This window comes from Artemia sp. Qi Xiang Cuo, chromosome 15 (genome assembly GCF_049724085.1).
Source record: "Artemia sp. Qi Xiang Cuo chromosome 15, ASM4972408v1, whole genome shotgun sequence".
Taxonomy (NCBI): domain Eukaryota; kingdom Metazoa; phylum Arthropoda; class Branchiopoda; order Anostraca; family Artemiidae; genus Artemia; species Artemia sp. Qi Xiang Cuo.
The window spans coordinates 52,116,971-52,144,955 of NC_142808.1; the positions used below are offsets into that span (position 1 = coordinate 52,116,971).

The following is a 27,985-nucleotide window of genomic DNA, read 5'->3' on the forward strand; positions in this document are numbered from 1 at the left end:
AAAACAAAACTATGAGTTCGAACTTAAGTATATCAAGGTGGAGTTTACTTATGCCCATATCAACAAAGTTCAGTTAACGAATAATTAAGCCTGAATAGTACGTTAATCTGAAGACCAGAAGGGATATTTACAAAAACTATCATCTTGGTCAACACAATTTTACATTGGTTAACACAATATTTTATGTTGCAAAAAAATATTTTTTCCCCGTAGCACTCATAATCAGGCTTCGTCCAAATGAATGGAGCTCAGGGATTAATCTATACATCCTCTACCAGAAAAAGCTTCTATTTATCTGAAGGCTCACGGAGAGTTGGAAAACTTGGGCACAAAAATGCTCTTTTCGAAGAATCAGCCACCCTCCCCCTCACTTACATAGTGGCCCAAAGGCCCTCCTCTATGATAGGTCTTGCGCAACTCTACGTCTCTGTGACATACTTTATCAAACATAAAGTGAATCAACTTAGTCAAAAGTAGCTTTGAAATCGGTAGGCTATCTATATTAACCGTTTATTTTTGTATGAACTATGTGACTGTTTTGGAACGATTTGGCCTTAACACAACACTATTGTCCCTGAAACTGGGAAGTTTCAACACACTCAATTCTTTGATTGATTTAAAGTACCATGGACGGCAGAATAAAATTAAAATTAGGCCCTTAGTCCTATTTTAGGTATATTCGTAACTGAAACCTGATTTTTTAATGTTTTATTTTGGTTGGTTCAAAATTATGAAGTTTTCCGGTGAGTACCACATTTTCGCCAGTGTTGTCACCTTAAACTGTGAAAATAAATAAGCAAAATTACTTAACCAAATTTGACAACGCATAAAATTTTAATAATTAAAACTGAAATTTTGCACACTTTTATTGTTATTTATTGTTTAACCTATCCTTTGCTTCTTAACTGCCGTTTGCTAGTAAGGTGTCATGATTCTTTATTAAAATTGTTCTATAGCTAATTTATTTCTTTCCCGGAACATCAGAATTGACTTCCACCTTAAATAATAAATAAACCAAAATATCAAAATTGTACAAATATTTACAGGCTTTTGGCACTAAGCCCAACTTACAAGTTTCTTTTGTATTCCCAATTTTTTTTTAATAATTTCAATCCTTTTCTTAGGAACAAACGCACAAAAAACGCACCCTAGGCGTCCATAATAGAAACTGGGGCACCCTTTCCCGAGGGCCGAAAATATAGGTGGAGGAGGAAGAAGGCCCCAAGCCCCTAGCTAGGTCAAATACGGTTCTGAAGCATGGGCGCTCCCAAAAACAGAGGAAAATTTGCTAGATGTTTTCCAGAGAAACTGCCTACGGATTGTTTTGGGTACCCGACAGACTGACTATATTTCAAACGATAGGCTGTACGAAAATTTGGTTCAATCTTGCTTCCTAGGGCTATAATTGAGAGAAAGGTTGAGATTGCTAGGGCACGATCTGTAGATGAAGGATGACCAATTGTCAGAGATTGTCCTTTTAGGTCAACTGTCTAGGGTTAAACGGAAAGCAGCTCGTCCACGGCTGGGGTGAAAGGACCTCATAAAGAAAGATTTAAGGGAAATGGGAACGTCCTGGGAGGGTGCAAAGAGGTAGGCTTAGAATGAATTGGGATAGAGGACGAAGGCGCGTAACTGTGCTGGCCTCACGCGTTTTGGTGCTTCAGTGAGTTGTTAGTAGTAGTATTTAACTCTGGAAAAGAATAATCAGCAATTTTACTTGCATCTGATCTTTTACAAAAAATCTGAGAGAGCACGAGAGAATGTTGACAATAGAAAACATAATAAGTGACACCATTTTCTGTTGACACATTGCACTTTATTTTGGCGCTACCATAGATAAGTTTATATAAAAAAAATAGACAGAGAAATAGACTAAGCATTAGATTTTCATCACTCCGTTGGGTCTAGGGTTTATATTCCCCTTCAAAGATATAATACTGTGACAATTCCTTCAGATCTTACATGCATAAAGTGAACAAGACACTTGCATAGCGGGATTCATTTTTTTTCAAATCTGTGGATTCATCGAGTCAGAAATACAAAATTACTCATAATTTTCAACAGAGAAAAATTTAAACTTTCTTATAAATTGAAAATTGTACCTATTTTTCCTATTTTCAATGTGTTTTTCACTATGAAAAATTCTAAGTAAATTTTAAAAATATGCTTGGATGAATGGCTAAAACTGACTCTCAACTATCAAATGATATCATGAATGTCGACATTAACAAACAAAACTTGCAGAGGGAAAAAACTTTTAACAACCTACGGGTTACGATCTACACAGCCAATGCAGAAATGCAGAAGGAGAGGAGGCGGGCAATGATGTCAAATTCAATGAGATACTTTTAATTTAAATTTGACATCATTTTAGATGGGCTTCGGGATCTTTTATATTAGAATTTTCAAAAGAATGTTTAAACAATAAAATATTATTGTTCTGCTGAATGTAAATAAAACTATTGCTCTGAGTCAGCTTCCATTTTGGCCTAAATCTAATATAAATGTCCACTTTGGTACCTAAATAAAAACTCTTAAGTTTTTTGTTACTTAAGAGGGAAATTTAGTTACTTTTAATGATAAGAGCCTCACAAGGAAAAATGTCTCACAATTTTTTTGTGCTTATCATTTGAGTTATTTTGATGTGCTACCAAATCATTTGATATGCAAACTTAGTTTGCCAAAGACTTTTAGTAATACTAACACTTTAAAAACACGACAAATGTGATGTGACACTTTAAAAACATTTTTATGTAATGCTCTTTCCTTTGTTTAGATATTCCTTATGGTCCTTTGCTATCCCTTTGTCAAAAAAATACAATAAAATTCATCCCTTCTTGCACCTCTGCAAGTTTTGGTAAGGTAATTTTACTCCAGGATATTTTGACTAGAAAGTCATTAACTTATTATTTATATCTGTAGCTCTACCTCAAGTTCTTCTTGATTTAGAATAGTTACCGTATTTTTTGTTCTTCTAATCGTTCAGATATTAAAACCATTTTTTTTATTTTGGAAAATTTTTATTTTGATTCAAAATTTCATTCTACGTCATCAGTGATAAAACAATATTGTATGAACAATACCATTGTGATAATGAATAAGAAGCAAAAAAATTTAATTCGTTATGGCAATCGATTTCCCATAGCCCGACTTTGGAATTATTTAAATTTTTGAAATTAAAATATTTACTTTCTTTAGCTGGTTGGTATTATTTTTATTATTTCCAATAAATCCCATTTTTTTATATGTCCTCCTTGTTTATGTTAAAATTTACGATGTTATCATTGAAAAGTAATTAAATATTATTAGTAAAATCAGGTTTGTGTATATTGACCTGTATTTAAATTTGTGTGTTGTTTATATTTATATGGTCAGTTTGTCCATTTTTTTTATTTATACTCTTCAATATTGGAGGTTAATAAAATGCTTGAATTTGAATTTTATTATGTTGTTTATTTCGCTTGATATACTGTTGATATTATGCTTGTAAAATTTACAAAAACTTTTATGTTTGACAAAATATTTCCTTTTTCAAACTAAGTTCACAACACTACTAGTTTCAAATATACCTTCGTCATTGTTGTCCAGATTTTGGAAGTCCGATTCAGATGTTAAATTTGCTATTCTGGAAGCAGCATCCACAGGTAGCTGTTGATGCTCAGATGATAGAGTAGAAATAGAATTTTCTCTGATCATTTCAGCTTCAATTGATGAAGTATCTCCAGCTTCAACAACAAAAATAAAAAATAAACAAAGAGACAGAAAATAATAAAAGTAGCATTAAATATTTTCGTTAGTTTACCAATAAATAATGAACCCTCGCAAGATAAAAAAAAACAGACTACAAGAGTGAAAAATGACACTAAACATCAGACCTAAAAAAATTTAAGCGTTATAATTTGATGGAACCGTGATAATAGTGTGATAGTTAATAAAAGGTAATTTGATTAATAGAAATCCAATTTCATGATTTAGCAATTTATTCACAAAGTTCCATGTCCAAATGATAGCTAATTAATTTTTGGAAACATAAATGACTATAGCTAACCTATTTATACTGAGAACTAACCTTTGGGGACTAAAAAAGGCATAGTTGCAAATTTAGAGCGCTTCTGCCTTTGGCTGATAAAAAAAAAGGTTGTAAAGCTCTATACTTTCACAAGCATCTTTTGAGTTTATAATTTAGTTATTGCTACTCTGTAGTTTCTGAGGTGCTCTTGAAAACCTTTACTGAGATGTTTCAAAACTATTAAAAACAACCATATTCATAGTGGCGAAGGTACCGTTGCACTCAAATCTCACGCATTTATATCATATAAGAGGTTACGTTCTTTTTCTATTTAAACAAGATCCTTTGCCACTTGTCTCTTGGTGATTTTTTTTCTTTTTTTTAGCATGGGTCTACTTAGATACCAGAGTGGGGTAAAACAAACGCTTGCAACAACTTATTTTTTAGGGAAAGGTCGTTGATCTGGTGAACGCAGGAATCAAAACATCGCCAAGCTATCAACATCAGGATTTCTTCTATTTTTAACAATCTTCACGTGTTATCAATTGCTTTCAAGGTTCGCTGATATGCTCTTTACTACGCTGCTGCAATGATTCTATTCTTCTTGATATACTGCTCAGAAAGGACTTTAAACGGATGTACTAATTTTCAAATGGGAACAAAATAGACTTTTTGTATGTATTGGCTGTGTGTATGGCTTTTGTTAGTTTGAAAAAAATATTTTTCGTTTATTTAGTTATAATTCTTGCTTTGCACTACTTATTGGATATTTCATAATCGAAATAAAAGTAGTATTGCCCTTCAATTAGACTTCGTTTTTTTTCTTTTTTTTAAACTCCCTTTAAAAAAAAAAAATTAGACTATATATAATTTAGAATATAAATAGTCAATTAGACTATTTAAACAACAATTTTTACTGAATCAACTACAAATGGCCTCAGAATTTTGACTGATCTTGAGATACTGAGCCCTGAACGCCCTCGGATACGATTTTTGACTACGAAATATGCTTTCCGAATTGGATTTTGGGATGTTAGAACGATTAACTCAGATACTCAGCCGGGTCAGATAAATAATGTGATGAGAATTCTTGATAAGTATCGAATAGATGTGACTTCACTATCTGAGACACGAATTTCACAGCAAGGAACTCTTGAGTGCGAGGATTATCATGTGCTTTATTCTGGAAAAGAGCGTATTAAATCAACGAATCAATCAACGATCGTATCCTGAGAGCGCGTTTTGCGACAACCCAGGCAAAAATGACGTTTATAGCAGTGTATGATCCAACAAATGAATCAAGCTACTCTGACTAAGACACTTTCTATCAGTTGCTTAGTGCTGTCACAAATAAAGTTCATAGCCACGACATATTGGTTGTGTGTGGTGATTTTAACGAAAAAGTGGGCTGCAACCAGGATTATGCACCAACGCTGATCGGTTCTCATGTATTTGGTGAAATCATTGAAAATGGCCTGAGACTGATTGATTATTGTGCCACTAATGACATGATTGCAGGTGGTACATGGTACCCCCATAAGACTATCCACAAATACACGTGGAATTCACCTTATGGCACCACTCGAAACCAGATCGACTATATACTTGTCAGCAAGCGCAGAAGAAGGTCCCTTGAGGATGTCAGAGCTTACCCTAGAGCCGATTGTTTCTCTGACCATCAGCTAATTACAACCAAGTACAAATTTAAATTGAAGATGGCTAAGAAAGTGCCAGTTACAGTTAAGAAATATGATATGCAAAAGTTCCGTGATAAGACTACTCGTGAAAAATATAATCTTGCACTAAAAAATATGTTCGCAGCTCTGAGCCTCGATGACTCCAACGAAACAAGATCAGATTCTCTTTGGAAATCACTATCGGAGCGCCTAAAAGATGCTGTAGTGGAAGTTCTTGGATATAAGAAACGAAAGAAGGAAGAGTGTGTTAGTGAAGAAACTTGGCAGCTGATTCAGAAAAGAACAAATCTGAAAATCTTGTTGATAAATACTCACTTAGTAATTCATCTAGTCAGCCTAGCGATAGACAATACTGTGATAGTTTAAAAAGGCTGTATAAATGTTTCCGTAAGCGAGTGAAAACGTCTGCCAGGAATGACAAGAGAAGATTTGCTGAGAACATAGCAGCTGAGGCAGAAAGAGCAGCCAGTTGGGGTGATAGTCTATATACTTACTAAGAAGCTTTCGGGCGCGCAAACAAACCCTTGTCCCTTCAAAGAGGATAAAAGTGGGCAGCTGCTTACCAATCAGGTAGATGTTCAGAACCGTTGGAGTGAATATTTCTCGGATGTTCTGAGCTAGCTCATACCCAAAGAGCCACTGTTGGTCCCTGACATGTCCCTATTTAATTTGGATATCTATTCGGGTCTCATCCTCTTTCAGGAAGCTATAATAGTCCTTAAGTCACTAAGAAATTGGAAAGCAGCTGGATGTGATGGAGTCCCTCCGGAGCTGTTGAAGCATGGGAAAAAAGCTCTCGGCGGCCCACTATTTAAGCTTCTTCGTAGGGTGTTGGACGACGAGGCTCCCCCTCACGACTGGAATAAAGGCATTATCGTAAAACTCTTCAAGAAAGGTCAAAAGACATCATGCGATAACTGGAGAGATATCACACTCCAGACAGTCGGAAGTAAAGTTCTATCTCAGATTAAAATCAGTAGAATTCAGACTCAAGTAGATTTAATTTTAAGGAATGAGCAACATGGTTTCCGCCCAAATCGTTCTTGCTGCCACCTGATATTTAGCTTACGTGTTCTACTGCAGGAATCAAACGAATGGCAAGTGCACATTATTTTAATGTTTAAAGACTTCTTGAAAGCATTTAACTCTGTGCTCCGAGAGGCAATGTGGAAAATTCTCCTAGCGTATGGAATGCCTCTAAAAATTTTGAATATGATTAAAGCCCTGTATGCTACACAAATTTGTGCAGTTCAGACGGAGAATGGGCTGTCAGAGTGGATCCCTTACGAGTCCGGTGTACGTCATGGATGTTTACTATCTCCGATATTATTCGCCATACTTATAAATTTTGTGCTTCGAGATTGCCACTTTAGAGGAGGCATACAACTAAGCCCCAAGCGTCAAATACACGACTGCAATTTTGCTGACGATATCACATTCGCAGCTCACTGCCAAGAGGACATTCAACATAATCTAAATGAACTAGCAGCGAAAGCTACCCCCATGGGCCTGAAGATTAATGTTGATAAAACTAAAAGTATGTCAAACGGAGCTTTGACGACAATTGCGGCTGGCATTCCAAACGAAGGCACTGATATAGAAGAAATCAGAGAATTGAAGTATATCGGTAGTACAATTACAGATGATGGGAATTGTAATAGAGAAGTCTTACTACGCATAGCATGTGCAGGTGGAGCACTTTCTCAGCTGAAGAATATTTGGAGTTGTAGACACTACTTTCAGAACTTGAAATTGCGATTGTTTAGGAGTAATGTACTCCCTGTACTTTTATATGGATGCTATTTCTGAAGCCTTTCAAAAAATGCTGAGATAAGACTCCTTTGCTTCGAGAATAATTGCCTGCGTAGAATCCTTACAGTACATTGGACCGATACAATAACAAACACCCAGATAAGGACTGATACCGAAAAACCACAGGTGACTGACAATATCAAAATGAGAAGATGGAAGTACTTGGGGCACCTGACCCGTATGAGCGAAGGACGCCTCTCACACGATTTATGGCGTTGGACCCCATCCGGCATTCGAAAGAGTGGAAGACAACGCAGCACACTTGGTCGATCCCTGGAGAAAGAGGCGACGAGACTCTGGACCACCCTTAACGAACTTTGGTCTTTGGCACAGGATCGGTCAAGTTGGAGGTCAACCGTCGCTGTCCTATGCGCTTCCAGGCATAGGATGATCTTCGTTTAAGCAAGTAATCTTGACTTTTCCATGTAATTAATCAAATTTTGCGATTTCTTGACAAATTTGTTTTTAAAGGTAAGTTTTCAAAGAAAGTTAAAGAGCATCAGATTGGGATGAAAGTAGATATATGATTAATGAAAAGGGTGTAAAACATAGAAGTTTGTCTCTTAAAAGGTGATATTCTCCAGAAAATTTTTAATGAGCATTTAGAATTTTATTTAGTTATGGTTTGGTTAAAGTCTTCATTAAGGGATCAACCAAGCTCAGCTATACCGTACCTTATAGCGAAGCAGGAGACCAAAAACAAATGGAAAATACATACATCTCAAAGGCGTCCAAAAGTCAGAGTATCACTTTTACTTAGCTGCCAACGTTTTTTTTGGCGCGGTGATTTCTTATTTTGCATTGCGCATACTAAAACACAACAATAAAAATAACGTCTCAAGGATTTTCAAACTTAACAAATAATATACTTAAAATATTCTCTAAAGTACATTCAGTTCTTTTTCTATTTTCTTTTATCTTGGCTTTACAATCACGTTTGGTTTCTTTGGGGAAATACATCTGCTAAAATTTAATTTTTTGAGTTTAATGTTTACTGATTACAAATAAATGAGAGATTGAAATTGTACCCCTTACTTTGATTACACTTTCGAAGCCCAACAGCATCCACTAGTCAGTGGTGTAAAAAGCAAGGTTGCCGTCAGAAGCGGACTCCTTTCTGAGTTTAATGAATGACCACCTTTCGATGCCTTAAACATGACTATTTTAGAAATGGATAGGAATAATGCTTTTTAATTTTTTTGATTTTTTTGTGAACATGGAACTTACAACAGAGTTGAACAAATAGTAATAACGTGATAAATGATTGTATAACGTCCATAATAATATAATGCAAAAACACATGCCAAAGCCTCTGATGCCCTGGCCCCGTGAAAAAGTCTAGAATGTACGGAATAGTCTCCAAGTGCAAACGATAGGCTAATACGATAGGCTAATACGCTGCTTTTCAATAACCGTTTTCACAAGTATTAATTGCTATTATTAGGTTAATGTAGTGTTTCATTTATGTGTTTTATGATGATTGCTGATCAAAGTTTATGTTATTTGTACCTTTCATTTATGGTATTTTACTGTGTTCATGGCCGTATATTTGGCTTTAAAATACACTTATTTATAATAATAATATAAAAAAACTATGATAATAATAATAAACTTATTTATAATAATAATAATAATAATAATATAATGCAAAAACACATGTCAGAGCCTCTGATACCCTGGGATGAAAGTAAATTGATGCTATGAGCTCCAGGTAGGCCTATGTGACTCACAGCATGTAGGAACGCAGTTTTGGAAATGTATTCTCTATTTGTGGCCTTGGCTGCTACTGGCATCCTCTCTCTTGAAATTTGGCTGAATTTTAGAAAATTGGATGGATCAATATGCTATATGGTAAACCAATACTTCAGCGGAGTATGTGGGATAATGGAAGATGAGTAGTTTAGTTGGGTTGGGGGATACGCGAAATGGGGAATTTCCTTTTTCAAACTAATATTACAGCGCTATTATTTTCAAATGTACCTTCATCATTACAATCCATATCCTGGGAGTTCAACACAGATGTTAAATTGGATATCCTGGATGCAATACTCAAAGGTTGCTGTTGATGCTCATGTGATGGAGAAGAATTAGAAGTTTCTAGAATCGTATCGACATTGTCTGGTGAAGCATATGCAGCTTCTATAACAAAAACAAAAAAAGAGATAGAAAATTATCAAAGTATGATAAACATTCTCAATAATCAGTACCAACACATAAAAAACAGACAACAAATGTGAAAAATTAAACTAATTACAAATTCTGAACAAAATCAAGTGTGATAATTTGATAAATAGAATTTTCAAAAACTAGAACTTTATTCAGAGATTAAATTGAGCATTGAATATAGTGCGGAATTTGAAGCGCAGAATGTTGTTAAGTATGCGGCATAAAGCTTTGAATATGTTTTTGTAAGTCCAAAATTATTCCAGTGTCTTTAGCTAACTAACGCAAAAGCTATACGTTTTAGTAGCTAAGACTAACAATGGAAAATACCTTCAGATCTTTCCTAGTCTTAATATACTTCAGAAGTATACTTCAGAAGTATACCTCAGAAGTATTACATCGTTAACCGTTTTTTCACTTGAAAAAACTTATTTTTTTTAAAATTAATTTCTGATCGTTTTTCAAATAAAGCCGATAACTCACCCTCTATGAACAATTTCCTCCCCTCACAGTAAACTCCTCCGTGGAAAGTTCCTCCCACAAAAGTGCTGCAGCTCAATTTATGCTACACTTGTATGCTAGTGCATGAAGAGTATAGGCGCAAATTGGTCTGGAACTGAGGGGGAAGGCAAGAGAAGGTAACTTGGGGGAATAAGTAGAACCGAAAAAAGTAAATATCCAACCCAGTTTCTGAATTTTTTCAGGAGGGGGTTTGCTCGGGACCAATTCTTCCTCATTCCTTGCTTTAATTATGAATGTCCTTGATTTAAGTAGTTTTATTTTTTTTTTTTTTGCACCATTTTTTTTTTTAATAATAATAAAATTTTGAGATAACGGAAAAATTTTTAACGTATTACTCAAGAAAATAATCTTCCTATCTTACTTACTCCTATAAATATTGGACATTCTTTTGTAACTGAACATTTATAATGAATATCTTACCATTTCAACTTTTGTTTAAACTGGCTTTTGCTAGAGCTGTTTATGGAAGTTTCTACCTATGATTCCTTTAATGATTTGCTAACACCATAAATACAGTACTGATTTGTGTAATAATTCTGTCTTTCCTATTAGAAACAGAGGTCTACTTAAGGGGAATATTTGACACTGACTTAATTGTTTTGTGTTTAATACTTAAATTGTTTTGAAGAGTTTTCCACAATTCAGAAGGCAAACTGAATCTTACTATAAACCTTTAGTAATAATAATAATAATAATAATACATTTTCTGCTGGATTTAAAACAAAAGAGATAAAAAAGCAGAGTGAGAAAACAAACACAATCATTTAAAAGTACAAAATATTTACAAAAAAATAATTAATATTTACGACTAAAATAAAAAACGACACTAATGTTCAATATGCTATTTTAGAAATGAAACAAATTCTTTGAAAAAATTAGCAAATTTTGTATTCATAAATTTCGAAATTCAAGAATTTGCAGCAATTTTTGTTCAGAATACATTGCATAATTTTAATTTGTTTTTTTTCACCTGGTTTTGGCTTCAACAATTTCAAATTTTAATATGATGAAAAATTAGCAAATTCTCATTTGTTATAGTTTTTTCCAATAAAATACTACCCAAAATATTTGAATATATAAAAACCAAATGCTTGAGATATACCTTCACTGTCAAAACATATGGAGCTCAGTTCCTGGGTGTCAGGTTCAAGTTTACATGGTCCTGAAAAGCAGCAAAAACTACCCACAGGAATATCTTCCCTTTTAGGAGACATAACATGTGATGAAAGGTCAAAAAGCTCCTCATGGTCACTTGGTAAAGCCTCTTCAACTTCTGAAAGAAGACATAAATAAAAGAGACATCAAACAGATTCAACAGAAAAGCTTAAAAAACAAGCCCAACTGCTTCCCCCTTTTCCACAAATTATCCTACGATAATGAATAATAATCCTTATAAGGACAGAAATCAAACTATCTTTGGCAAATAGCCAAAACAAAATCTCAGGATAGAGTTGAAAAAAAAAATCCTAAAATTCTTCCACAGGTTATGTGGTTAAGAGGTTAATCAGTTGGCTTATTATCTAGAGTAAAAAAAAAGCCACGAAACACTTGGCGGCAATGCTACTTTTTCGTCTTAATGCTATTACCAGTTTCTGTTTGTGTCAGACAATTAAATTGGTCAACTAATTCCATTTTTTGCATCTTTAATTCATTTTCTTTCAGATTCCATTTGTTTGTGTGTCCATTTGATTTTGAAAACATGTACAGGAAAGAAAATAGATACCCCAATTCCTGTTTGACAGAAACATTCAAATATTATAGCTGATAACTGAAATATTTATCCTTACTATTCTAATTAGTCAGTGATCCAAGGACCGCTATCTGTCAAGAGGTGGTTCATATTCACCGCAGTTGGTTTGAGGGTCAGTTCTAGGGCAAGCGGGGGCGCTGTCAACGAATACTGGGGTGCACAAGTTCAGATGCGTGTAGAACATGTTCATTTTAGCCTATAAAGTCAAATTTGGCATATAACGACGTCATACAGCTCTTGATTTTTTACATGGTAAAATAAACTGAAAACTTGATAAGTTTGACATATTCTGAATTCTAAGCACGAGAACTTTCACCTTGTATTTTTAGTTTTTCCCCACAACCTTTATTTTTTTATCCTCGTCTTGTCAGAGTTTTAAAAAGAAAGCGATGTTAGCCCATGCGGCACCTCGTCTTGCCACAATTGTAAAAAGAAAGCGATGCTAGCCCATGCGGCATCGCAGAAACTACGTCTGGCTTCAGTTCATCATCTTCAATTCTCCAGCCCATATCGGTAGCCTGAGGTAAATCAATACAGAGCTTGTGGCTTTGGACCCAAATTATTGACTGGAACATGCACCTTCTCAAATGTAGCAGAAACGAGTTATCAGTTGGCGCTATATTTCCTCTAGGATCTCCTGTTCCTTCTCGACAGTCATATGCTTCTTTGAGGTTGAACGAGTAGTCATCACGGGTTCTAATGTCACTAAGACCGTCATACATGTCACCGACCAAATGGGTAGACTGACTAGCTTTGGGTATGCTCCTATGAATCCCATTGTAAACTCTTATTCCAAAATTTGCTAGCGTCTCATTTTGTTCTGGTCGATAACACCTTTTTTGACACTCATGACATCAACTATATAACCAGATCGAGGAGTCTTCAAAAAGCGTATGTGGAATCATTTTTGGCCATGACTGCAAGCCAGACTGTTGTAGAACGCAGTTCAAGGCTGTTGACTTTGTACCAGTACGTGGCTGAAGCTTTTGACAAAAATATTTTCAATTTATTAATTAATTAATGATTCGCTTTTTAATTAAATTAAATTTATTATTTAAATATTATTAGTTATTTTAATTTTATTATTAGCTAATTATCATTATGTAATTTTTAAATTTATTTAATCTTATTAATTAATTAATAAGTTATTAATTATTTTCATTTATTAACTGTGTCCTCTACCTACGACTTGCTGATAATACTGCAAGTGAGGCTGGATATGGCTGTAGCTCGTACTTCAGCAGCTCACAGAGGGACTAATTTCGTGTTGAATTTGCAAGACACAGAGCTGGTTTAAGCAGCTCAGTTTCCCCAAAATCTTTTTTTGTGGCTGTTTCTTTTTTGTTTTTGGCAACAGAGGCGAAAGTTTACACTATGCCAACTTTTACTTTCGTGCATATCCCTTCGAGGTACAAGCTCATGGGTTCGAAGCCAATGTCTCGGAAGTTAAGCAAACTATTTGCTACGGCTTCTGAAGTATCCCCTGTCATAAAATTATGCAGCTCTGTTCTCGTGGTCTTGAATGGGTTTCTGAACAACTCTACCAAGTCCATAACCCAGTTTCTGCCTTCTATTGTCAGATTCGTAAACGTAGTGGTATCTTCATGATGCTTTATTGCCTCGTCAATGAAGCATCTAGGTAGTTAAGCGCAGCTGCGGTGTATTTATGGTTTCCAGATGTGAAGAAAATTGGAATCATCTCTTTTGTGGCGTTTAAGTGTGACCCCCAGTCCGCAGCTCTTTCAGCATAAAGATAGTCGTTTCCGGTACGGAAAAGACCTAAATAGTTGATCCAGAAGGTATGATTCCTTATGGTAGATCTGGACATGTTGAACTTCGAGAAAAGCGGTGCAATGCTGTCCAACGCATATCCTATCTGTTTACATGCTTCAGAACTAGTTGTACCAACATGGTGTACCTCACGCAAGACAACTGACACCCCCTAAAATAGTTGTTGCTGGAATCCTTACCTTTAGCTAGATCAGACAAATATCCAAAATATTTTCCTTTTATGTCGTAGTTTTAAGTACATTATGCAATAGTCAGTGATCCAAGGTTTGCTGTCATTCAAAAAAGAAAAGGGGGTGACTAACAACAGCCGCAGTTGATTGGAGTACGGATTTCAGGGTAATCAATGGTGCTTAAAACGAATATCGGGGTGCACATGCTCGCACTGATGTAAAACTTGACGATTTTAGCATATATAGGAGAAATTAGCCTTTTATGGCTAAGTACTTTATGCAACTAAAACCCAATATGTAAGCTGCTTGGCTTTTTTTATTGCTGTGGAAACCAAACTCGCGCATGCGATTGCAGAACGAGGCATCTGTTTGTTTGTTTTTTCCTGGGTAAAAATATTAGTTGTATAGAACGTAAATCAATGATATGATTCAGAAAAGAGCGATCTATCGTTTGATAGATCGCTGAGATGATTTTATCGGTGAGATAAAAAAAAAAGGTTATGTTGAAAATATTTCGAGTAAAAAGTCACTATTCAGAAATTTTTCTGTTTTTTTTTAGGGGGGGGGATTTTCTTGTTCAAACTCTTATATATTATTGCAGATTCAATTCTCGACTTTTTTTTTATTAACAACGTGTAAAAGACATTCTGGCGGTTCGAATGATGTTCAGTTTGATTCGTTTTCACTTTTTTTAACAGCTAAAAAAAATTAAAAAAAACTTGGTCATTGTATGCTAATTTCCGAAAGCTATGATGTTATATAGCGGCTCAAGATGTAAGATCTTTTGAAAAAGAGGCAGATGGTTTGACTCGTAATGACGAGCAGAATTCAAATAAACCATAAAAAAAAAATACTTATGCAGGCAAAATTTTCAGAAAAACCAAAAACTAAGAAAAAGTATATTAAAAAACCTTGTTTTCAAAATTAAGTAGAGTAAAAAAATAAAGGTTGTGGGGAAAAAATAAAAATACCAGGTGAAAGTACTTGTTCTTAGGATTCAGAATACGTCAAGTTTATAAATTTTTCATTTATTTTACCATGTAAAAAAAAAATCAAGAGCGGTATGACGTCGTTATAGGCGAAATTTGACTTTATAGGCTAAAATGACCATGTTCTACACACGTGCAAACCCGTGCACTCCAATATTCGTTATCAGCACCCCCGATTACCCTAGAATCCACCCTCAAATCAACTGCAGCTGATGTGAGCCACCCCCTGCCTTTTTTGGAACAAAGGCCAGTCTTGGATCACTGATTAAACGGAAGAATATTTATAACATTATAAGAATAATTTTTCAAGTTCAGACCCTCGTCCCCCCACCAAAGTATCTTATATTTAAAATCACTTTAATGTGACAGAAAATATGGTCTGGGGGCAAGATCACAATTTTAAGACACAACAAAAATAAGAATCAGACCATTTCAGTTCAAACTATCATCAGATTCAATAGGGCTTAAGTTTAAATCTAAGCACAAGAATTGATTAAAATCAATAACAAATCCATGTTGTGAAAATATTATTTACAATAAACATGAGGACAACATTTCCTCTAATGTAAAACACAGAATATCTTTGGCAAGCCATCTATTAGATAATCAAACTTAACTATACTGAACAAATACCACATATTTATGAAAAAAAACTACAAGGAACATAAATGAATGTGCGCAGAGTGGGAAAGGAGAAGTTGTGTAAATTCTATTGAAAGTCCCCAGAAAAATGTAAAAAAAATTGCCCCCCCCCCCCCACTTGAGTTCTATTTACAAAAATATATGAAACTACCAATACAAAGACTTCTCTTAAGAACAAGTCTGGGAAAATTGACAAAATTTTGAAAAGTTAGAAAAACCAGACTGAAGTATGAGCTTTTTGCCATGGAAATAATACAAATAATAAATGACAAGACAAACACAACAAGATAATGTGACAAGATAAATGTGACAAAAATCAATGTGACAAAAATCAATGTGACAGGATAAAAATCAATAGTTTGTAGGTTAGCTACCAAGAGGGGTGCTTAGTCGTAACTGAAAAAAGGAGCATATTGCTTGATGTCACCTCTTCTGTCACCAGCATAGCAAATTATCCCTATTCTTTTTTGCCATTTATTTACAAATCACAAAAAGACAATCACAGGAAACAACAAATATCCAGCAATATTATGAAAATCAAAAGAGGATAATTTGATTTAAAACAGATGCTTATTATACAAGACAGAAACTAGACCATGAGATAATTTTGTGGCTACCCCAAAAAATGAATTATTTGGTAGGAAGGATTTTTTTTTTATTGTAATTAGTATTTATACTTGCAAACAAGAAAGAGTAAATTTTCATGTTTGCAAACAGTGAAACAGAAAAAAGACAGCAAAAAGTGAACTGTTTTCCTGAATTGCAAACAAGAGAGATGGAACAAAGAGTGAGAGGAAATTTGTCAACCTGAAGACTTGTCTCCCCAAACTGGAAAAATTATGGCTAATAAAATAGACTTTTGTGTTGCAAAATAGCCCTTTCATTACCCTGAACTCTTAAGGACTAGATCCAAGCTTTTGTACTGTGTATGTTCTTTCTTTTTGTTATTTTTATTGAGGAGAACCTTCTATGCAAGAGGAAGAAAGAGAAAATATTTACTAAACCAAAGCAGCTTTAATTTTATTTTGTTACCAAAATTTAAAAGAATAACTTACCATTTTTGACAACAGAAGGCTCAGGAAGGGTGATAGGTTCAGCCATATTTGGAATTTCAGGCAACTCCATAATATTATCTCTGAAAAAATTAATGTCACTTATAAAAATACCATACTATCAACACCACTTGGAAATAGCACTCCAGTTTTATATTTTTTTTTTCTAGAAAAGCTGCAGATTGTTCTGTATTTACTGTGATAGATTTTATTCACAACTTTCTGAATTTTTTTTTCTTCTATTTTTACATTTTTAAAAAGTATGTCGTAAGGTTAAATAAATAATGAATTTCTTTCTGTTTATTTTGTTTTAGTGCCTTTAATTTTGTTGGAGCAATGCATATATAATATTTGTGAACAGTTTAAAGGAGTTTAATGGCCAGGTTTCCACTCACCCATCATTAACAATACTAACCAGAACTATTTAAGATCAGGAATTTTGGTGTACTAGAAAAGTGATACTTTAGATACAATCAGAATGAGATTCTAAACTGGGGCCAAGGAACTTGTTTTGTACCTGGTTCAGCTGCTTCATGCATAAAAATACTCAGAAACTCGGTGTTTCTTTTTCTCTTCCTGTTCCAAAAAAATAAGGCTATGAAGGTTCAAATTAGCAATTTCTTTTATTTTTTTCTTTTTTTTTTACAAAATTTGGTACTTGTTAATGATCCAGAAGACACTCATAAATTGTGATAGGAAAGGTCAAAGAATAAAAAATGGTTTAGTTACCTATATTTGGAGACAATTAGTTTAGGCTCAGTGGAAAAACTACACTGTAGATATATTTTAATTAAAAATTTAATATATAGAGTTGGTATTTGGTTAGGTCATGTTAGATTAGGTATTTAAGATAATGTGTTCTGGGCAGCCTGCTGTCCATAGTTCTCTGTTGTAGCTTTCATAATTTTTTTACTAAAGTATTACATTTTCACCATATTTTGACATTATTTCATTAGGAGTACCCAAATTAACAAGCACCCAAAATTCAATTGTAAAATTGCAGAATACTGGCTATTGTTAACTTGAAAAAGCAACAGTTTTCAATCATATTGAAAGCCTATACTAGGATCCAGGAATATGCCTGACAATTTAGCAGTAAACCTGGTCTTAAATCAAATGCTTTCAAAATTAGTTCAACTAAAGGCTAGTTGATGGTTTTAAAGATTAAAAAAGTATATAATTCAAGAAAGCTTGGCAAATTTCTTACTTTAAATAAAATTCTAGAATGAAGATGATAAAAATGACTATTCTGTAGATGATCTAAATATGGTCTAAAGATGATTTAAATATTTTGATTAATACCTAATTCCCTCCATCCCATCCAAGATTTTGAAAATACCTTTTATGGTAATTCCAATTGAATAATATCTGCTTTGTACTTTCATTGAAAGCAAAATCTCCATGAAGAAAAACTTTTGTGAATTGACACTTGATTACATATAATGAAATCATAGAGTAAAGTTTCAGTTTCTTTCAGGAAGAGAACTAAGTGTGAAAATATTTGAAAAAAATGGACAGGTATTCTTTTCAGAAGAAGTGGAAGCATTAAGTGGAGTGCCCCAGGGAACCATGGGCACTCAGACAGCAACAGCAACCTTATAAGAAAATTGAAATATATTTTCTTGTGAATTATTATCGCTTCTAATCAGCAGTTGTACCAAACCAATCCTGCTCAACTCATCCTCAGGGCTATACTGTGGTGTATATATATATATATATATATATATATATATATATATATATATATATATATATATATATATATATATATATATATATATATATATATATATATATATACCCATGACACAACTTGTCCTCTAAAGTCGATTCTGATGTTTGTGGCGCTCTATCAATTAGTGCTTTAGAAATGTTTAAAAAGCTTCTAAAGTAGAATTTTAGAAAATTTTGAGTTTGGGGGGAAGGGGATTTTAAAAACCTCTTCCCGTGATATAACGTGTCCTCTGAAGTCTATTCTGAAGTTTTTAGCACTCTATCTAATAGTGCTTTAGAAATATTTTAAAAGCTTCTAAAGTAGAATTTTTGAAAATTTTGAGTTTGGGTGGAAGGGGGATTTCAAAAACATCTTCCCATGACATAAATTGTCCTCTAAAGTCGATTCTGATGTTTGTAGCGCTCTATGTCTTAGTGCTTTACAAATATTTAAAAAAGCTTCTAAAGTAGAATTTTGGAAAATTATTAGTTTGGGGCAAAGGGGGATTTCGAAAAAATTTTGAGTTTGGGGGGAAGGAAGAATTATTGTAGAATTAATTTGGCTAAAGTCGATTCTGATGTTTTTAACGCGCTATCTATTAGTGCTTTGGACATATTTAAAAAGCTTCTGGAGTAGGATTTTAGAAAATTTTGAGTTTGGGGGGAAGGGGGATTTCAAAAACATCTTCCCATGAAATAACTTGTCCTCTAAAGTCGATTCTGATGTTTGTAGCGCTCTATCAATTAGCGCTTTAGAAATATTTAAAAAGCTTCTAAAGTAGAATTTTGGAAAATTTTTAGTTTGGGGGGAAGGGAGATTTTAAAAACCTCTTCCTGTGACATAACGTGTCCTCTGAAGTTGATTCTGATGCTTTTAGCACTCTATCTATTAGTGCTTTGGAAATATTTAAAAAGCATATAAAGTAGAATTTTTGAAAATTTTGAGTTTGGGGGTAAAGGGTATTTCAAAAACATTTTCCCATGACATAACTTGCCCTCTAAAGTTGATTCTGATGTTTGTAGCGCTCTATGTCTTAGCGCTTTAGAAATATTTAAAAAAGCTTCTAAAGTAGAATTTTGGAAAAAATTTTAGTTTGGGGCAAAGGGGGATTTCAAAAAAATTTTGAGTTTGGGAGGAAGGAGGACTTATTGTAGAATTAATTAGGCCTCTAAAGTCAATTCTGATGTTTTTAGCGCGCTATTTGTGTTTTTAGCGCGCTATTTGGGGCAAAGGGGGATTTCAGAAAAAATTTGAGTTTGGGGGGAAGGGGGAATTATTGTAGAATTAATTTGGCCTCTAAAGTCGATTCTGATGTTTTTAGCGCGCTATCTATTAGTACTTTGGACATATTTAAAAAGCTTCTGGAGTAGGATTCTAGAAAATTTTGAGTTTGGGGGGTAGGGGGATTTCAAAAACATTTTCCCATGACATAACTTGTCCTCTAAAGTCAATTCTGATGTTTGTAGCGCTCTATGTCTTATCGCTTTAGAAATATTTAAAAAAGCTTCTAAAGTAGAATTTTGGAAAATTTTGAGTTGGGGGCAAAGGGGGATTTCAAAAGAATTTTGAGTTTGGGGGGATGGGGGAATTATTGTAAAATAAATTTGGCCTCTAAAGTCGATTCTGATGTTTTTAGCACGCTATCTGTTAGTGCTTTGGAAATATCTAAAAAGCTTCTAGAGTAGAATTTTTGAAAATTTTGAGTTTGAGGGGAAGGGGGATTTCAAGAACATCTTCCCATAACATAATTTGTCCTCTAAAGTTGATTCTGATGTTTGTAGCGCTCTATGTCTTAGCGCTTTATAAATATTTAAAAAAGCTTCTAAGTAGATTTGGAAAATTTTGAGTTTGGGGGAAGGGGGATTTAAAAACATCTTCCCATGAACATTAATTTGTCCTCTGAAGTTGATTCTGATATTTGAAGTGCTCTATCTATTAGTACTTTAGAAATATTTAAAAAGCTTCTAAAGTAGAATTTTAGAAAATTTTTGAGTTTTGGGGGAAGGGAGATTTCAAAAACATCTTCCCATGACATAAATTGTCCTCTAAAGTCAATTCTGATGTTTGTAGCCCTCTATCTATTAGTGCTTTAGAAATATTTAAAAAGCTTCTAAAGTAGGATTTTGGAAAATTTTGAGTTTGGGGGGAAGGGGGATTTTAAAAACCTCTTCCTGTGACATAACATGTCCTCTGAAGTTGATTCTGATGCTTTTAGCACTCTATCTATTAATGCTTTAGAAATATTTTAAAAGTGTATAAAGTAGAATTTTTGAAAATTTTGAGTTTGGGGGTAATGGGAATTTCAAAAACATCTTCCCATGACATAACTTGGTTGGGATGGGGGGATGGGGGAATTATTGTAGAATAAATTTGGCCTCTAAAGTCGATTCTGATGTTTTTAGCGCGCTATCTGTTAGTGGTTTGGAAATATTTAAAAAGCTTCTAGAGTAGTATTTTAGAAAATTTTGAGTTTGAGGGGAAGGAGGATTTCAAAAACATCTTCCCATGAAATAACTTGTCCTCTAAAGTCGATTCTGATGTTTGTAGCGCTCTATGTCTTAGCGCTTTAGAAATATTTAAAAAAGCTTCTAAAGTAAAATTTTGAGTTTGGGGGGAAGGGGGTTTAAAAACATCTTCCCATAACATAATTTGTCCCCTGAGTCGAGTCTGATGTTTATAGCGCGCGATCTATAAGTGCTTTGGAAATATTGAAAAACTTCTAGAGTAGAATTTTAGAAAATTTTGAGTTTGGGGGGAAGGGGGATTTCAAAAACATCTTCCCATGACATAACTTGTCCTCTAAAGTCGATTCTGATGTTTGTGGCGCTCTATCAATTAGTGCTTTAGAAATGTTTAAAAAGCTTCTAAAGTAGAATTTTAGAAAATTTTGAGTTTGGGGGGAAGGGGATTTTAAAAACCTCTTCCTGTGATATAACGTGTCCTCTGAAGTCTATTCTTTAGTTTTTAGCTCTCTATCTATTAGTGCTTTAGAAATTTTTTAAAAGCTACTAAATTAAAATTTTAGAAAATTTTTAGTTTGGGGGGAAGGGGGATTTCAAAAAAAATGTTCCCATTACATAAATTTTCCTCTACAGTCGATTCTGTTGTTTTTAGCGCTCTATGTCTTATAGCTTTAGACATATTTAATAAAGCTTATAAAGTAGAATGTTGGCAAATTATTAGATTGGGGCAAAGGGTGAATTCAAAAAAATTGTGAGTTTGGGGGGACGGGGGAATGAGTGTAGAATTAATTTGGCCTCTGAAGTATCGTCTGATGTTTTTAACGCGCGATCTATTCGTACTTTGTACATATTTAAACAGCTTCTCGAGTAGTATTTGAGAAAATTTTGAGTTGGGGGGGTAGGAGAACTTCAAAAAAATTTTCCCATGACATAACTTGTCCTCTAAAGTAAATTCTGATGTTTGTAGCGCTCTATGTCTTATCGCCTTAGAAATATTAAAAAAAGCTCCTAAAGTAGAATTTTGGAAAATTTTGAGTTGGGGGCAAAGGGGGATTTCAAAAGAATTTTGAGTTTGGGGGGATGGGGGAATTATTGTAAAATAAATTTGGCCTCTAAAGTCGATTCTGATGTTTTTAGCGCGCTATCTGTTAGTGGTTTGGAAAATTTTAAAAAGCTTCTAGAGTAGAATTTTAGAAAATTTTGAGTTTGAGGGGAAGGGGGATTTCAAGAACATCTTCCTGTAGCATAATTTGTCCTCTAAAGTTGATTCTGATGTTTGTAGCGCTCTATGTCTGAGCGCTTTATAAATATTTAAAAAAGCTTCTAAAGTAAAATTTTGAGTTTGGGGGGAAGGGGGTTTAAAAACATCTTCCCATAACATAATTTGTCCCCTGAAGCTGAATCTGATATTTGTAGTGCTCTATCTATTAGTACTTTAGAAATATTTAAAAAGCTTCTTAAGTAGAATTTTAGAAATTTTTGAGTTTTGGGGAGGGGAGATTTCAAAAACATCTTCTCATGAAATAACTTCTCATTTAAAGTTAATTTTTATGATTGTAGGCCTCACTAAATTAATACTTTATAAAAAGTTGAAAAGTTTCTAAAGTAGAATCCTGGAAATTTTTTGTGTTGATCGAAAAGAGATTTTAAAAACATCTTCCTGTGATAAAACTTGTCCTCTGAAGTTGATTCTGATGCTTTTAGCACTCTATCTATTAGTGCTTTGGAAATATTTAAAAAGTGTATAAAGTAGAATTTTTGAAAATTTTGAGTTTGGGGGTAATGGGTATTTCAAAAACATTTTCCCATGACATAACTTGTCCTCTAAAGTTGATTCTGATGTTTGTAGCACTCTATGTCTTAGCGCTTTAGAAATATTTAAAAAAGCTTCTAAAGTAGAATTTTGGAAAATTTTTGAGTTTGGGGCAAAGGGGGATTTCAAAAAAATTTTGAGTTTGGGAGGAAGGGGGAATTATTGTAGAATTAATTTGGCCTCTAAAGTCAATTCTGATGTTTTTAGCGCGCTATTTGTTAGTGCTTTGGAAATATTTACAAAGCTTCTAGAGTAGAATTTTAGAAAATTTTGAGTTTGGGGGTAAGGGGGATTTCAAAAACATCTTCCCATGACATAAATTGTCCTCTAAAGTTGATTCTGATGTTTGTAACACTCTAGGTCTTAGCGCTTTAGAAATATTTAAAAAAGCTTTTAAAGTAGATTTTTTTATAAATTTTTAGTTTGGGGGGAATGGGGATTTCAAGAACATCTTCCCACAACATAATTTTTCCTCTAAAGTTGATTCTGCTGTTTGTAGTGCTCTACGTCTTAGCGCTTTAGAAATATTTAAAAAAGCTTCTAAAGTAAAATTTTGAGTTTGGGGGGAAGGGGGTTCAAAAACATCTTCCCATAACATAATTTGTCCTTTGAAGTTCATTCTGATATTTGTAGTGCTCTATCTATTAGTAGTTTAGAAATATTTAAAAAGCTTCTTAAGTAGAATTTTAGACATTTTTGAGTTTTGGGGAGGGGGGATTTCAAAAACATCTTCCCATGACATAACTTGTATTCTAAAGTCAATTCTGATGTGTGTTGCGCTCTATCAATTAGTGCTTTAGAAATATTTAAAAAACTTCTAAAGTAGAATTTTAGAAAATTTTGAGTTTGGAGGGAAGGGGGATTTTAAAAACCTCTTCCTGTGACAAAACTTGTCCTCTGAAGTTGATTCTGATGCTTTTAGCACTCTATCTATTAGTGCTTTGGAAATATTTTAAAAGCATATAAAGTAGAATTTTTGAAAATTTTAGAGTTTGGGGGTAATGGGTATTTCAAAAACATTTTCCAATGACATAACTTGCCCTCTAAAGTTGATTCTGATGTTTGTAGCGCTCTATGTCTTAGCGCTTTAGAAATATTTAAAAAGGCTTCTAAAGTAGAATTATGGAAAATTTTGAGTTTGGGTCAAAGGGGGATTTCAACAAATTATTTAGGTGGGGCTGAAGGTGGAAGTATTGTAGACTTAATTGGGCCTCTAAATTCAATTCTGATGTTTTTAGCGCACGATCTGTTAGTGCTTTGGAAATATTTAAAAAGCTTCTGGAGTAGAATTTACGAAAATTTTGAGTTTGAGGGGAAGGGGAATTTCAAAAACAACTTCCCATGAAATAAATTGTCCTCTAAAGTCGATTCTGATGTTTGTAACACTCTATGTCTTAGCACTTTAGAAATATTTAAAAAGCTTCTAAAGTAGAATTTTAGAAAATTTTGAGTTTGGGGGGAAGGGTGATTTCAAGAACACCTTCCCATAACATAATTTGTCCTCTAAAGTTGATTCTGATGTTTGTAGTGCTCTATGTCTTAGCGCTTTAGAAATATTTAAAAAGCTTCTTAAGTAAAATTTTAGAAATTTTTGAGTTTTGGGGAGGGGGGATTTCAAAAATATCTTTCCATGACATAACTTGTCTTCTAAAGTCAATTCTAATGTTTTTAGTGCTCTATCAATTAGTGCTTCAGAAATATTTAAAAAGCTTCATGAGAGCATGGACCTATAAAAATAAAAACATCTCATAACATAATTTGTCCTCTAAAAACAATTTGGATTTTTTTACTGATCTATCTCTTGTCAAATCTTTTCCTTAATTAATAAAGTTTAAATGGCTTATCAACACAGAGTTGTCTTCTACCCCATGGGACTTGCATGCCACTGTTAAAGGGGTTATGATAAGCAAAGTTGTGACATCACAAATGGGTTCCAGAAGCAATGTCAGCTAGATAGTAAATAAGTTAAAGCTATGACTGTTCAATGAAAATAGGATTATGGGATTTATTTTAATGAACAAGGTTAAAAGCTGAAGTTGTATAAGGTAAGCAGTGATTTATAATTATGATAGTAACATAGGATGAAATGTGAGCTAAAACAACTAGTAATGTGCAGTAATTTACCATTATATAGAGGGGGGAGGAGTGGAGGTAGGTACTTCAAAGTACCTTCCTGGGACATACCATACCTTAGTATGTAGATCTATCCCTGAAAGTTTCATTTTCCTAACCCAACCCCTTTCCAATATAGCCAAAAGTAACTAAAGTAGAATTTTACTGCATAGGCTATACAATATTTAAAGTGTTGTTTTTTTGGGTTTTGAGGGAGGGGGAGGTACCTAGGTTAGGTTTATATATTTTTGTCATTTTCAAAAGCTCAAAATGGCTTAAATGTTAATTTCCAATAAAAGTTATTGTTATATTCATAAAGAGCATAAAAAAAGACATCACATGGTATATTCACTTTATTTTTAAGTCAATGATATGATTTGCAAAAAATTTGTCTTCTTTGGTAACAAGATGTAAGGGTTTTAGTTTTACATAATTTTGTTCAATTGGATGCTATTTTTTTACCCTAATCTGTAGACCCATCCCTGAAAGTTTTATTTTCCTAACCTAAACCCTTTCCAAGATAGCAAAAAGTAACTAAATTAGAATTTTACCATTAGTTTTCTCAGAAAATGTTTGAAATAATTACAAAAAGTGATAGAAACATCAAAAGTTCTAGGCTACCTAGAGGCACAATACACCAAAAAATGCTTGACTGTTTAAATCTAAAAATAAAACACAGTACAAAAAATACATACTTGGTTATTCAAATCAAATCACAAAATGTTCAAGCATAAACTAAACTGCTAGAAATTACAATAATAAATGGTATAATCTGACCTACCTGGGTAAAGTTCTACAAAATCATATTATTGAGTTAGGACAAAAGTGAATACACCATTTGATGCCTTTTTTTATGCTGATTTCAAATATAATAATCATTTCTATTGGAAATTAATTTCAGCCCCCCCCCTATATATACCAATTCAGGGTTAGGTTAGGTATATATAGGGGGAGGGCTGAAATTCATTTCTGATAGAAATGATTATTATATTTGTAATCAGCATAAAAAAAGGCAGTCAATATCTACCAAATCATATTATTGAGTTAGGAATAAAGTGAATACGCAATTCGATGCCTTTTTTTATGCTTATTAAGAATATAATAACCATTTTTATCGGAAATGAATTCCAGCCCCCCCTCCCCCCCTATATAGGCTATACCAACCCTAACTCTGAATTGGCATATAGCCTATAGGGGGGGAGGGGCCGAAATTCATTTCCAATAGAAATGCTTATTATATTTGTAATCAGCATAAAAAAAGGCAACCCATGGTGTATTCATTTTATTCCTAACTCAATAATATGATTTGGTAGATATTGACTGCCTTTTTTATGCTGATTATGAATATAATAAGTATTTCTATTGGAAATGAATTTCAGCCCCCCCCCCCTATATAGGCTATACCTAACCTAACCCAACCTAACCTAACCCTGAATTGGCATATATAGGGGGGAGGGCTGAAATTCATTTCCAATAGAAATGCTTATTATATTTGTAATCAGCATAAAAAAGGCATTGAATGGTGTATTCACTTTATTCCTAACTCAATTATATGATTTGGTAGATATTGACCAAAAAGGCATCAATTGGTGTATTCACTTTATTCCTAATTCAGTAATATGATTTCCTAGAACTTTACTAATACCAAACAGTTTTTAAAATATTATTTCTTTCCACTTATCTTTTCAAACAATCTTTAAAATCTTGACAATTTTTGAGAGAAAATTGGGAGATGGCTCTCAGGATTTGGGAGAAAAGCGGGAGATGGATCTCAGGATTAGGTAGAATTTTCAGTTTTTTTTTTTGTATTTTGTATTGAGTTTTTGGAGGTGTTCAAGCAATTTGAGCATAAAGTACCACATTCTAAATGTTTGGAGTGCATATTTACTTGAGCCAGCTGCAATTCCGGAAAGAAAATTCGTCAATCAACATTGTCAAACATGACAAAAGGAAGTAGCTAGAAGCTTGAAATGTGTTCAATTTTGAAACTAAGTGCAGTTATTTCATTTAGACTCTAAACCTGTTTAATTAAGACATTTTTCTTCATCTTTCACTACTTTTTCTCCCCCTTTTGGTATTCCACACGACAGCCCACTAAGTTCAGGACGGGAAAGAAAATCTGGACAAATTACAGACACCAGGCCTTTGACCATTGAGTCTGATGTAAGAGGATAATTTTTTTTTTACCACCATCCCCAGAGGTATTCACAAATGATAAAGAGAAAACGCAAAGTCACAGCTCATTAGTATTGATATAACTGAAAAAAAGTATAAAAAATAGCAAAACTTTAAGATATATATACCGCATTACATTCATAATCTGTGTTTATCGGATGGCTTTTTATGTGAGCAGCCTCCTCTGATCATGCAGTAAATCAGCTGTGCTGGTATACACTACTACTCCTTTTAGCCTCTTTCTGAAGGGCTGGTCAACCGTCAGTGTGTCTGCTGTAACTCTGTCTCATTTGATTTCAAGTTTTGTCTGAATTGTGGAATCCAAAGTTACTGTTACCAAATAATTCCTTCTGTCGGTCTTTATTTCTTGAGTAAGCTGAACAGTTTTTCTGAAGCTATGTTTGAAAATGGCAAGGAAAACACGTATTGTAAAAACTTTGCTAAGTTTGGTTTCCATGGTGGTCCCTTGCACTCAAAGCCCATTTCCAGTAATCCACGGCTGTCAGAGTGACTTATATCATCATTGGCACTATTGGAATGTTCCCGCTATTCTTTGTCAATGGCACTTCTCAACCACTAATTGTACTGCTTTTCATCATTTCTTTACAATTTAATGTTTTTTAATACACTGACAGACCCTGGCAGACTATATTTGTCACTTTCTGCTTGCCCAATCTTATTTTATCAGTAACATTCTTATGCGGCTTATTTTTCAGGAATGGGACTAACTTATCAACCAGCAAAAATTGTAAATTGTTTTCAAAATGCTACAATTTTCGTCTCTATTTCTTGAATTGGATCATTTGAAGCAAACCCTTTCAGTTCTATACAGCAACTGAAGACAAAGTATAATTTTTGTCATATATCTTTAAATTTTTAGTAACTTTGGATTATTTTAAACCTACTGAATCAGGTGGACCCACTTAGTGCTAGTTCCCATCTTCTTGGTGCAAGCCAACAAATGTGGTTAGTTTATGAATTGAAAATAATAAGTTAATTACAAACCTTGAAGGTGTTTAAATGATCAAAGAAAATTAATTCAACCACTGTGGAATGGATAATGGGCAGTGTTCATACCTATGCCAATAAATTCAAATCGCGGTGCCTCAATT

General features: G+C 33.8%; 1 protein-coding gene and 1 pseudogene across 4 annotated transcripts in view; both read right to left on the reverse strand.

Annotated features, from left to right (window-relative positions):
* The window catches only part of LOC148943839 (uncharacterized), a 129,428-nt pseudogene that overhangs the window by 12,355 nt on the left and 89,088 nt on the right, over positions 1-27,985 (reverse strand). The gene's annotated exons all lie outside the window — the stretch shown is intronic.
* LOC148943841 (uncharacterized) lies at positions 3,532-27,982 on the reverse strand. Of its 3 annotated transcripts, none has more exons than XM_089101473.1 (5): positions 27,951-27,982; positions 16,601-16,680; positions 11,306-11,476; positions 9,499-9,657; positions 3,532-3,725 (listed from the first exon to the last, which is right to left on the reverse strand). In XM_089101473.1, exons 2-5 carry the CDS (start codon positions 16,668-16,670, stop codon positions 3,532-3,534), a joined length of 594 nt encoding a protein of 197 aa, XP_088957599.1. In that variant the 5' UTR covers positions 16,671-16,680; positions 27,951-27,982. The 3 variants fall into 3 exon arrangements, with proteins under 3 accessions (XP_088957599.1, XP_088957598.1, XP_088957600.1); XM_089101472.1 differs by lacking the exon at positions 27,951-27,982 and adding an exon at positions 27,879-27,937; XM_089101474.1 differs by lacking the exon at positions 27,951-27,982 and adding an exon at positions 25,480-25,534.

Excerpts from the sequence above, each read along its gene's own strand:
- LOC148943841 (XM_089101473.1), bottom strand. The coding sequence starts at position 16,670 with ATGGAGTTGCCTGAAATTCCAAATATGGCTGAACCTATCACCCTTCCT. Across the intron at positions 11,477-16,600 it reads GCCTTCTGTTGTCAAAAATG|AAGTTGAAGAGGCTTTACCA; the intron begins GTAAGTTATTCT and ends GTCTTCTTTCAG. Across the intron at positions 9,658-11,305 it reads CATATGTTTTGACAGTGAAG|AAGCTGCATATGCTTCACCA; the intron begins GTATATCTCAAG and ends TTTTTGTTATAG.